Consider the following 12040-nt stretch of genomic DNA (forward strand, 5'->3'; position numbering starts at 1 on the left):
AGTTCTGGGCTATAGGTGCAGCCATAGGAAAGTTATTTTGATTCTCTTTGCCTCAGTTTCCTCACTGAAAATGGGCATGGCCGTAATGCCTGCATCACAGATTGAGGATTAGAGTTAATATGTAAGAGCCAGGCACGTGGCATGCTCCAGACCCTGTCTCAAAAAAGGACTCGGGGGGCTGGGGATATAACTCAGTTGGTAGAGTGGGGGGGCTGGGGATATAACTCAGTTGGTAGAGTGGGGGGGGCTGGGGATATAACTCAGTTGGTAGAGTGGGGGGGCTGGGGATATAACTCAGTTGGTAGAGTGGGGGGGGCTGGGGATATAACTCAGTTGGTAGAGTGGGGGGGCTGGGGATATAACTCAGTTGGTAGAGTGGGGGGGCTGGGGATATAACTCAGTTGGTAGAGTGGGGGGGCTGGGGATATAACTCAGTTGGTAGAGTAGGGGGGGCTGGGGATATAACTCAGTTGGTAGAGTGGGGGGGCTGGGGATATAACTCAGTTGGTAGAGTGGGGGGGCTGGGGATATAACTCAGTTGGTAGAGTGGGGGGGGCTGGGGATATAACTCAGTTGGTAGAGTGGGGGGGCTGGGGATATAACTCAGTTGGTAGAGTAGGGGGGGCTGGGGATATAACTCAGTTGGTAGAGTGGGGGGGCTGGGGATATAACTCAGTTGGTAGAGTGCTTGCCTCACATGCACAAGACGCTGGGTTCAATTCCCAGCACAAAAAAAAAAAAAAAAAAAAAAAAAAAAGGACTGGGGATGTAGCTCAATGGTAGAGCACCCCTGGTTCAATCCCCAGTTTAAAAAAACAATAAAGTTAACATGTAAGGGCTGGGGGTGTAGCTCAGTGGTAGAGCACATTGCCTAGTATACCAGAGGCTCTGGGTTCGATCCCCAGCCCCGGGGGCAGGGTGGGGGGAATAAAAAAATGTTTCCTCAAGAGTTAGTGTGGGGGCTGGGGGTACAGCTCAGTTGGTGGCAAGCTTGCCTCACATGCACAAGGCCCTGAGTTCAATCCCCAGCACCACGGAAAAAAAGGGAAGAATAATTAATACGTATAAAACTCCTAAAATAATGCTGGCACCACTTTGTAGTGAAAATACTACTCATGTCATCTCTGAGTATGACTGCTAAGGAAGAGAGCAAAGCATTGTGCAAAACCATGGTGTTTGGCATAGCAAACTTTTTACAATTTAATTTGATAAATCATAGGAAAGTGCATCAAATATCTTAAATGCCTTAGCAGCTTATTCATTCTCTGATTATTTGGGCAAACAAGTACCAGGAAGAGTTGGATGACCTTTATCTGAACTATCATCACTGGGCTGTCGGGGAAATTCCGCTTCTCCTGAGTACGTACTGTGATAGGGCCTTATTATTAAAGGGACTTTAGAACAAAATAGGTGCGGCTTCCTGGGAGAAGGGCTTTTTTGGTCCAGCACTGCAAAGCTGACCCCACCAGAGAGCAGCTGCCGTCTGAGTCACAGTCATGTCTTCCTGACTGCACAGAGTAGCCCCAGCGTCCTTCTTGGCTCACGTGGTAGGCTTTGCAGTGAGCACCGTGGCATTCATGGAAGAACCGAAAGCTGTGCAGCTGTTAGTAGCAAGTCTTGTGACACCAGGTTCATTCTCAGCATTCTGTTCCAGGAGAGCAGGACTAACTTTTCAGATCATTGGAATCACCTGGGGTTCTTGGTGAACATGCTCAAGTCTTGGGTCTGCCTCACAGGTACTGAATCAGAACCCACAGGCCAAGGGCCTGGGATTCTGTTCTTAACAGTGCCCTAAGTGACCTCTGTGTCATCAGGTAAGCTTAGGAAACAGTCTTAAATTAATGACATTTATGTAATGCATGTAGAGAAGGGAGAGGCAGTAGGGAAGCCGGGGGCCGTGGCTCCAACGTCCACTCAAGGATAAGGCCAGGTTGGTAAATTATAGCCACTGGACCAAATCCAGCCCACTGCCCATTTTTATAAATAAAGCTTTATTGGAGCACAGCCTTGCCCATGTTTTAACATGTTGTCCATGGCTGATTTTATGTTATAATGGCAGAATGGAGTTCATTTGATAGACCATTTGGCCCCACAAAGCCAAAAATATTTATTTACTATCTGAAACTTTACAAAATGTTTGCCGACCCCCAGATAAGAGCAAGACTTTGAACCCATACGAACATGGAGTTGGAACTAAGACCCTCAAAAGTTACAAGCTCATAATTTAAAAAATAAACCAACAAGGAAGAGGGGAGTCAGCAAATACAACCAACTAGAAAGTTCAGGCCCCGAAGGGTAGCAATTTGAATCTGTGAAATAAGTATATTTAAGATGATTATAGAGATTTACTTAAAAAAAAAAAAAAAAAAAGCTGTAAACCTTGCCTAAAGAACAAGGCAGTAAGGAAGAAGGGGGGCGGATTCAGATTCAAAAAAGAACTAAGTGCAACCTTCAGAAATGGAAATAACCAGTAAATCTGCTAAAGCAGAGCTTCTCAAGCTTGTGTGCAAGCATCAGAGTCACCTGGAGAATTTGTTAAAACAGATTCCTGGATCTACTCTGTGGTAAGTGCTGATTTAATGGGGTTTGGTGGAGTCCATGCATAGATCAGTCTAACAAGTTCCCAAGCAGAGGCTTAGCCATGGACTGTATTTTGGGTCTGGGGAAACCAACAGGTAGACACAGCTGAAGGAGGATTTAGGAAACTGGCAGACAGATCTGGGAGAGAGAATAAAGCGAAAGAGATGTGAATGGTGGATAAGAGTTAAAAGACAAGGCCAGAGGAGAGGTCCAACATGAGTCCAATAGGAACCTCACAGGAAGATGCGGGATGAATAGTGGAGAAACCATATTCACAGTGATCCTGAGGAAGAATATTCTAGAGGCGAAGAAACATGAATCCCAAATTGGCTAAATAAAGATAAAGGTGCCCCAAAATGCTTCATGGTCAAACATGGAATGCCAAAAGCAAAGAAGAAACCTTCAAGATGTCTTGCAGGGAAAGCAAGAGGCTGGTCATAGACTTCTAATCATCAGGGTATCCCAGAAAACAGCCAGTGTAAACTCTTCTAATCCAGAGGGAAAACAGCATTCAGCCTAGAATTACATACCCACGAAATTATTACTCAAGGACAAGAGTTATGAGTAAAGACATTCTCAGACTTGTCTCACTGAAAGGTCCTCCTAGATGATATTCTTGAATTAGAAGGGAATTGAACCCATAAGGAAGGAATACGATGAAGAAACTGGTGTCTGAGGAAGCCCATGGATCTAAATAGGCATGAACCGATGGAAGGTAAATAAGAGAAAACTAAAACACTAGACAACAATCATAAAAATTCGAAAATGCGAAGATTCGAGTCATAGCCTTCTGAAGTCTTTGTAGGAAGAGGCTGGATTGATTCAAGTGTTTTAATTTATTACATTATAGACATTATAGCAACATATTAAAGAAAGAAAATAGAATGTAAATCAGCAGCATACAGGGAATACAAGGCACTAGAAGGAAACGTAAATGTATGATAAATAAAAAACAAAGTGGGGCTGGGGAGATAGCTCAGTTGGTCGAGTGCTCGCCTCGCAAGCACAAGGCCCTGGGTTCAGTCCCCAGCGCCGAAAAAAAGAGAGGTAAATATATGATTAACCATAATAAATATAAGTAGAATAAGTCCACCTATTTTTGTTTTGTTTTGTTTTTAGAACTGGGAATTGAACCTAGGGGTGCTTTAACACTGAGCTACGTCCCTGACCCCCAGTCCTTTTTATTTATCTATTTTGAGATAGGGTCTTGCAAAGTTGCTGCGGGCCTCACTAAATTGCTCAGGCTGGCCTCAAATTTGTCTCAGCTTCCTAAGTCCTGGGATTCCAGGTGTGCACCACTGTCTGGCTCCGTCTCTGATTTTCAGGTTGATATATATATCTCAACCATTTAATGACTCACAATGGTTGAAGTAAAGACATAGGAAAAGATACATAGCACAAATATTAAAAAAGGTCATCTAGTATTATTGGTCCCAGATAAAATAAGCTTTGAGGCAAAATATTTTATCAGCGGTAAGAAGGGTTTTGAATGATAAAGGCATAACAGTTATTTCCTATTCAATCAGATTTTGAAAATGCCATTCACACCCACCTCGTTGAATTTACTCCTCGCTAATATGCCAATACCCACTGTTTGAAAGATGCTGCTCTAGAATGTGCTTCTAAACCTCTCTGAAAGCCCCAGCAACTCTGAGAGGCACACTGTCATTCTGCAGATGAATATCGGTAACACCTACACAATACCAGCAGCTAGATGACATGCACAGGTTTTTAAAATTAGTTCCCAGAGACAATAAGAAACACTAATGTCTGCCAGGATAAAAAAAAACAAAAACAAAAAACAACATTGTTTTATTTTGCCAAAGTTCTGAGAAGAAATCGTGAAACTTCCTTACAGTGAAAAAATTGATTTCATGCATTTTGAGCTCCAAGTATTTTATTAGGTACTTGAAAGAGATTTTGCAAACACATATGTCCGCTATGTTGGAATCCACTTTTCTCGGGTATGAAGTCCATCAGTATAATGACTAGCATGCCCGGTCATAGCAGAGATGTAAGAACTGTCCAAGAGGCATCTCATGCCAGGCAGCTGGTGGATGCTTGTGAGCATTACTGAGGCAACTCTCCACTATGTTACTTCTCCAGCATCTTTCCAGCAATGGTAATAGATGGAGTATTTTCCTCAGGGGCAATCAGAAAAAGCCCTAGGGAATCATTCAGAGTGGGTAGCTGTTGCTGTTTTTGTCTGTTTTGCCAAGAAGCAGGGAAAACAACCTCCCTAAAAGGAATTCAGAAGTAGAGATCTGTGCAAGTTAATTTCAGAGTCCTTGCCACCACCCCTCTCTCTTCCCAGCCTGCAGTCATCCCACAGAGCCCAATCCTTCTTGGCCAGCTGGCTAATGCCTAGTGCTATAAAATTATAAGGTCACATATGTTTTCTGTGCTGTATAGCCCTTGAAAGAAGACCTTGCTTTCAATTTTATAAATCACCGGCTCTGCAGTCACTGGGTTTCATGAACTAACAGCAGTTGTAGGATTCAACCTCAGAGCAGAATCCAGCTTATTCCCATTACTTTATTAGTTGATTTAAGAAATCGCTAACACATTTGAGAACTTACTGTGTGTCACACTTTGTTTTTAGCATGTATTAACTTTAGATGTATTAACTTGTTCTTACCCCAACATGATTAAGTAAATATTTTTGTTATCTCCATTTGATGGTTGAGGGAATCAAGGCCCAGAGGGTTTAAGTAACATGCTCATGATTCCTTGGTGTGTAATTTGCAGAGCTGAGATTCATTCTCAAAGTGTCTGATTTGGAGTTGACTTTTAAATGCATTAGGGTACCTATGTGCCTTTCATCAGAGTCATTATAAGAGGAATTTGATGGTCTTATAGGCTTTTTTAAAAAAATTGACATCTGCCTAAAGGAATTTTTGTTTTTGTCTTCCTCCAAAGTCAAGTGCCTAATAATGTACATCATACTACACGTGCAGATTTTGGAAGAGTATGTGGACTCCACATGGTACTTTTAAAAAGTTAAAGTAGGTAGCCGGACACGGCGGCACACACCTGTAATCCTGGCTACTCAGGAAGCAGAGCCAGGAGGATCACAAGTTCAAGGCCAGACCCGGCAACTTAGCAAGGCCCTGTCTCAAAACAAAAAATAAAAAGGTCTGGGGATGAAGCTCAGTAGTATAGCGTGCCCCTGGGTTCAATTCCCAGCACCCCTTTAGAAAAGTAGATAGAAAGCCACTGGTAGGGAAGCCTTTGTTTGGTAATGACCTTGCTTGTGTATTAAACATCACACTGCACTCTGTGGTATTTGCTGATTGGACAACAACCGCCATTTAAATTGATTCCCTAATCGTGGTATAATGACTAGGATTAGGCTAGTTCAATGGGTGCATGCTTTCCCCGGGGCTCACAAAAGGCTTCTCTGGAGATCCAGGCTTTCCTGGCAATGAGACATTAACTAACCGGGCTGCTGTGTTCTCCACGGGTAAACAGCAGCCCTGGTGCAAAATGAGGGAAGTCCAGGAACAGAGGGAAGGGTCTCTGGCCAAACAGGAAAATCGCAGCAAACTGGTCAGCGGGGCCCTGTGAACAGCTGCTGGTTTCCTGATGATGGGGAAACGGGTGCTTTTGTTTGTGGAGTGTTTAGGCAATTGAGAGTCAAATGACTTTAGGAAAATAGATGTTTAAACAAAAATGTGTACACAAGGGTTCATGGAAGCTCTGTTCACAACAACCAAAAGGTGGCGACGACTCAAATGTCCATGAAGAGAAAAAGGGATCAAAATGATGAGGGATAACTGGACAGTGGAATCTTAGGAATGAAGTACTGATACATGCTGTCAAGTGAGTAAACCTTAAAACACTGTATGCAGGAAAGAATCCAGACACAAAAGCCACACAAGGGTGTACGATTCCATTTACATGAAATATCTAGAACAAGCAAACACGTAAGACTGGAAAGTAAGGCAGATTCGTGGGGAGGGGAGGACAAGGAGCGACTGCTTGACAGGTATGGAGCTTCCATTTGGGCTGATGAATATATTTTGAAACTAGATGAGTGTGTCAGCTTTTTGTCTCTGTGACCAAAATACTAAACATGACCAGATCGAGGAGGCAAAGTTTATTTTGAGCTCATGGTTTCAGAGTTTTCAGTTCTTGGTCGGTGACTCCATCTCTTTGGGTCCAAGGTGAGGCAGAGCATCATGGCGGAAGGTCAGTGGTGGAGGACAGCTGCTTACCTCCTGGTGGTGACAGGAAGCAGGTAGCGAAAGGAGGAGCCAAATGGACAAGATATAACCCCCAAGGCCATGCCCCCGTGCCCCACCTCCTCCAGCCAGGCCCTGTCTGCCTACAGTTACCACCCGGTACAGCAGCACTTCAATTATGAATCCGTCAGACGGATTGACCCACTGATGAGGTGTGGTTTGGATGTGAGGCGTCCTGCCAGGTCTCCTTTGTTTCTGCAGGAACAGTCAGAGGCGAAATGGCTGGACTCTACGGATCGTGAGAGGCAGGCGCAGTGGGCTGGAGGAGGTGGGTTGCCCTGGGAGGTCTGTGCTTTCTGTGGGCCCCTCCTCTCCCTCTGTCCCTCTGCTCCCTGACCCTGCCACGAGGGGAGCTGCTTTTCCCTGCCATGCCCTGTGTCGTGAGGCTCCTCCTCACATTGGGCCCAGAGCTATGGAGTCAGCCATTTGTGGACTGAGACCTTGAAACCATGAGGCCCCAGTAAACTTTTCTTCCTCCAAGTTGTTCTTGTCAGGTACTTTGGCCACAGGGACACAGAAGCTAACTAACCCAGTAGGTCACAGTTCTCATAATCCGACATTCCTGGAATGACATAGGACCTCTTGGGAGACCCCTCAGATCCAAACCATAACAATGAGCGCCGTGGCTATGTGACGTTGTGCATGCCCTGAATGCCCCAGAGCTGTGCACTTCAAGAGATCCCAGTGGTACGTGGTGTGTAATATGTATTTTACCACCATTTGAAAAAGGAGGACTGTTAGGGTTGCCAGTTGCTCTTGGATACAAGGACAATAAATCTCCCCAAAATAAAATCATCAAGAGAGGAAGAAGAGGTGGACCTTTACTGACAGGAGTAGAACAAGAGAGAATGTTCTGGTAGTTTGGGGGCTGTGAGGGGACTGCTAGTGAAACCTGACCCAGTTGAGCCGTTGGGGGGATGGGGAGGTAGGTATGTGGGTGACTTTAAAAAGGTGGACGGGGAGCCTAGGCTTGGACTCCTTTCAAGGACTGCAGTGACCGCATGAAGCCCAGTGACCTGGCCGGGTCACTGACCTGATGGTTGACCTGTAAAAGCAGAGACTGGCTTGGTGGCATCACGAGATCAGCAGGGCCAGGGAGCAGCCTCCCAGTTAGACAAGCCTGCGCTCCCCAGCGTCCCCTCTCCTGGGCTCCATGACTCCTGCCTGGCAAATGCACGTCCTAAACTACGTGAGGTTCCCCTTTCTGCTTCTGTTCCTCTTGCTCCCTCCCAGCAGCTGAGGCCCTCGTTCCTGTCAGGTCAGCAGGTCAGGGTCACGGCTCAGGAGGAGAGGAGCCAGCAGAACATCCTCTTGAGCACCTGGGAGCCCTGGAAAGACAGGAGAGGGCCACTGCCTGGAAGGGGTCACACCGATCTAGTGCGTGACCTCCCTGGTTCCACAGAAAACTCTTGCCCTGAACATAAAGCTACCACCTCATTTTAAGCGAGCAGAGCTGGTTAGGTGAGGGAACCCCCAATGTGGCTCTCCTTAATAGTTCACCCAAAGAGCTGAGCGGGTACTGGTTACCTTGGCAACTTTGGAAAGTGTGGTGTTCCCTTTCTCAGGATGTCCCTAGCATTCTTTGGCTACTTTAACTTATCTTTTAAAAAGTTGGCACACATCCACCTGTGCAGAGCCTCCAGCGTCTGGTCTCGGGGTTCACTTTGTGAGGAGCATCTCCGGCAAGTGGCGAGGTGGAAGGATGATCGGAACAGGGACGGGCCTGGGTGGCCATGGCTCTTCTGAACCCTCTACTGCTTTTGGCCTTGGAGTTTTTCTTGGTCAGCCAGGACTGCCTCACGCCTCCACAGCTCTGCGGGCTGGCCGCTGTCCTGACACCGTTCCACTCTACCCCTTCTCCAGGCTAACTCCAGGCCACTCTTCAGAGTCACCTCCTCTCTGACCACTCCAGGCGGGTAGATTCCAGCCCTGTGCCCTTGGACTCACCAATATAAATATATTTTTAATTGGTTCTTCTTAGTTACCCATTTTTGCTTATGTCTTTTTCCTACCCTGCCTTGTGGATGTTACTCCTGTGTCCTGCAAGCCTCCTCTTCCTCAAAGACCAGACTGCCAAACTGTGGGTCTCAACTCCACTCCCTAGCTGTAGGACTGGGCACGCTCATTAGACTCATCTCTCATCTATAAGATGGAATCGTCATTCCTGCCTTATTGGGCCATTTAATGATTAAAATTTGTAAATGACTTTCTCTTCCTGGTAGTAGGGATTGAACTCAGGGGTACTATATTACCCAGCTATGTGCTCAGCCCTTTTTATTTTTTTATTTTGAGACAGGGTCTCACTAAGTTGCTGAGAGTAGCCTCGAACTTGTGATCCTCCGGCTTCAGCCTCCCAAGTCACTGGGATCACAGGCATTTGCCACCATGCCTGGCTAAAATTGTGAAATATGTAATGCCTAGGCCATAAGAAGTATAAGAGTAAAGCAAATGTAAATGTTATTACAGTTACTATTAATCATCTCCTTCTTAGGCCTAGTGTGAAGCAGGCACTCAGTCACCTGATCGGAAGTGAATGGAGCTGGGGTTAATCTGTTTACAGTGATTAATCTAGAGCTGTGCTATCCAGTACAGTAGACACCAGCTACATGTGGCTACGGAGCACTTGAAATGTAGCTAGTCCAAAAAAATGCAAGGTATGTGCAAAAATGCACCATATGCTTGAAGATTTAGCATGGAAAACAGAAAGTGAAATATCTCATAAATAATTTTTATATTGTTTACATGCTGAAATGAATGGCAAACTTTCCAATATTTTAGAGTAAATAGGATGTATTCTTAAAAATAATCTCATCTGCTCATTTTCTTTTTTAAAAAATGAGGGAATTTAAAATTATACATGTTGACTACACTGTATTTCTATGGGATGACATAGGTCTAGAATGTTCCCAGCCTACCATTACTATAACAGATAGTCACAAAACCTCATTTGGAGCATAAACGCGGGCTCTGGGAGTGCAGACAATGCATTTAGACCAATGATTCCTTGAAAACCAAAAGAACGTCCAGCCAGGCACTGTGCCACACACCTGTAATCCCAGCAACTCGGGGCTGAGGCAGGAGAATCGCAAGCTCCAGGCCAGCCTGGGCAACTTAGCGAGACCCTGTCTCAAAACAAAAAAATAAAAAGGGCTGGGGGTGCCACTCAGCGGTAGAGCACCCTGGTCCAATCCCCTGTGCTGGGGGCAGGGCGAGAATGTACACATACGTGAAAAACATCTCCGATTGATTTCTAAAGGGTTTTCCACACAGTGTCATAAGCTAATAATGCATAGACATAGGCAGAAAGGGGACTCAAGCTTTCCGGGGCTTTTCCAGGTTCGCTGTGATCCTGAGATTCAAGAACTGCGTCACTGGCAGAAGAAACTGAGGGAGGACAAGCATATTCGCCAGAGAGTCAAAATGTTCTGGATCAAACAGGAACGCAAAGGTCAGTAGCTTGGTTCATTGTCCTTAGTGAATTTAGAAAAGGCCTGATCCTATTCCAAGCTCAAGAAGGAAGCTCTCAGGGGCTTTAGGAGGATCGTGTGTCTAAGTAGAACTTACTTTGTGTAGGGCGAAGTGGCTGCGTATTAAGATTCTGCTCTGGAATGACAGAGTTGATATTATTTACATGATCATTTTCCTCCTTTAGGGGTGACCTTGGTGTCACCTTGTATTTCCAGGGTTTTAAGCTTTAAGACATAAAAAAAAAAAAATCTCATTATTTTAGAAGCACATTATCTGGCAACTGTTATTAAAAAACTGATAAATTAAAGGAATTTAATTCTTTTAAATTGTTGGTTGTGTGCCTGAACTTCAGTAGCACTCTATACTTGCGTTCTCCCCTTTGGTGATGGCTAATCCTATGTGTCAACTTGCCTGGGCCATGGGATGCTCAGACAGCCGGTAAACATTATTTCTGGGCACATCTGTGGGGGTGCTTCTGGAATTTGGATTTGAATGGGTGGGTTGAACAAAGCAGAGGGTCCGTTTCCCACTGTGGGTGGGCGTTTTAGTTAGCTCTTTTGCTGCTGTGACCAAAAGACCTGACAAGAACAATTTTAAGGAGGAGGAGTGTATTTGGGGGCTCACAGTTTCAGAGGTCTCAGTCCATAGACTGCTGACTCCATTCCTCAGGACTGAGGTGAGGCAGAACATCATGGCGGAAGGTTGTGGTGGAGGAAAGCAGCTCAGGGCATGGCCACCAAGAAGTAGAGGGAGAGAGAGAGAGAGAGAGAGAGAGAGAGAGAGAGAATGAGAACACAGTCATGCAGTGGTGTACTCCACCCTCCAGGGACAAAATGTATACCCCTGAGGCACGCCCCCATGACCTGCCTCCTCAAGCTGCACCCTCTCTTCACTTACCAGTTAACCCCTATTAGGGGATAAAGCACTGATTAGGTTTAGGGTCTCATAACACAATCATCCCACCTCCAAGTCTTCTTGCATTGTCCCATGCATAAGCGTTGGGAGGACACTTGTGTCTAAACCATAATGGTGGCCATTCAATCTGTTGAGGACCTGAACAGAGTCCAAGGTGAGGACTGTTTGAGCCGGGACATGGGTCTTTTCCTGCGCCTGATACTCCTGGTTCTCAGGCCTTGAGACCTGAGCAGGACTCTATACCATGGGCTCCCAGGTGCCATACCTTTGAAGCACACCTGCTGCTTTCCCAGACCTTCAACTCGAGGGCGGCAGATGGTGCGAGTCTCCGATCTCCACAGTCCTGTGGCCAGTGCCTTGCAGTGACTCTCTTCTTTATAGCTAAGATTCCTTAATTCCCCATCTCTCTTTATCTGTAGATCATACATCTATAATTTCCAGTTGGCACTGTTTCTGTGGAGAACCCTGTTACACTTCTTTTCTATCAGGATCACTATTTTGTCTTATTTGCCTTCATTAAAAAAAAAAAAAAATTAGCTTTTAAGTCACTACATATTCACACTAGGGAAATTAAGAAAGCAGTAGCCCAAAAAGGAATTAGACCCAGAAAACTCATTAAAGCTGATGTTTTAGTGTTCATCCTGCTATGACTCTTTCTAGTACAAGAATGCAAATAAATATATATTCAAATTTTATTAGAAATGAGATTCTGTGTGAATTCTGTTCTATGATCTTTTTCATTTAATACACTCTGAACACCATTCCAGTTCTCAACCAGGAGGAGGCCATGATGTTGACCTTCTCCGTGGTTCAGCCAACCAGTAGTGTGGAAG

General features: G+C 45.2%; 1 protein-coding gene across 2 annotated transcripts in view; it reads left to right on the forward strand.

Annotated features, from left to right (window-relative positions):
• Positions 1-12040, forward strand: part of IQCK (IQ motif containing K) — a gene marked incomplete at its 5' end in the record, with an annotated part of 116602 nt that overhangs the window by 74964 nt on the left and 29598 nt on the right. For both annotated transcript variants that reach the window (XM_079120905.1, XM_079120906.1), the window contains one exon: positions 10161-10272. In XM_079120905.1, coding sequence (XP_078977031.1) covers positions 10161-10272 — 112 coding nt within the window. The remainder of the gene's footprint in view (positions 1-10160; positions 10273-12040) is intronic.

Source organism: Sciurus vulgaris (assembly GCF_902686455.1).
Source record: "Sciurus vulgaris genome assembly, chromosome: 18".
In the NCBI taxonomy this organism is placed as follows: domain Eukaryota; kingdom Metazoa; phylum Chordata; class Mammalia; order Rodentia; family Sciuridae; genus Sciurus; species Sciurus vulgaris.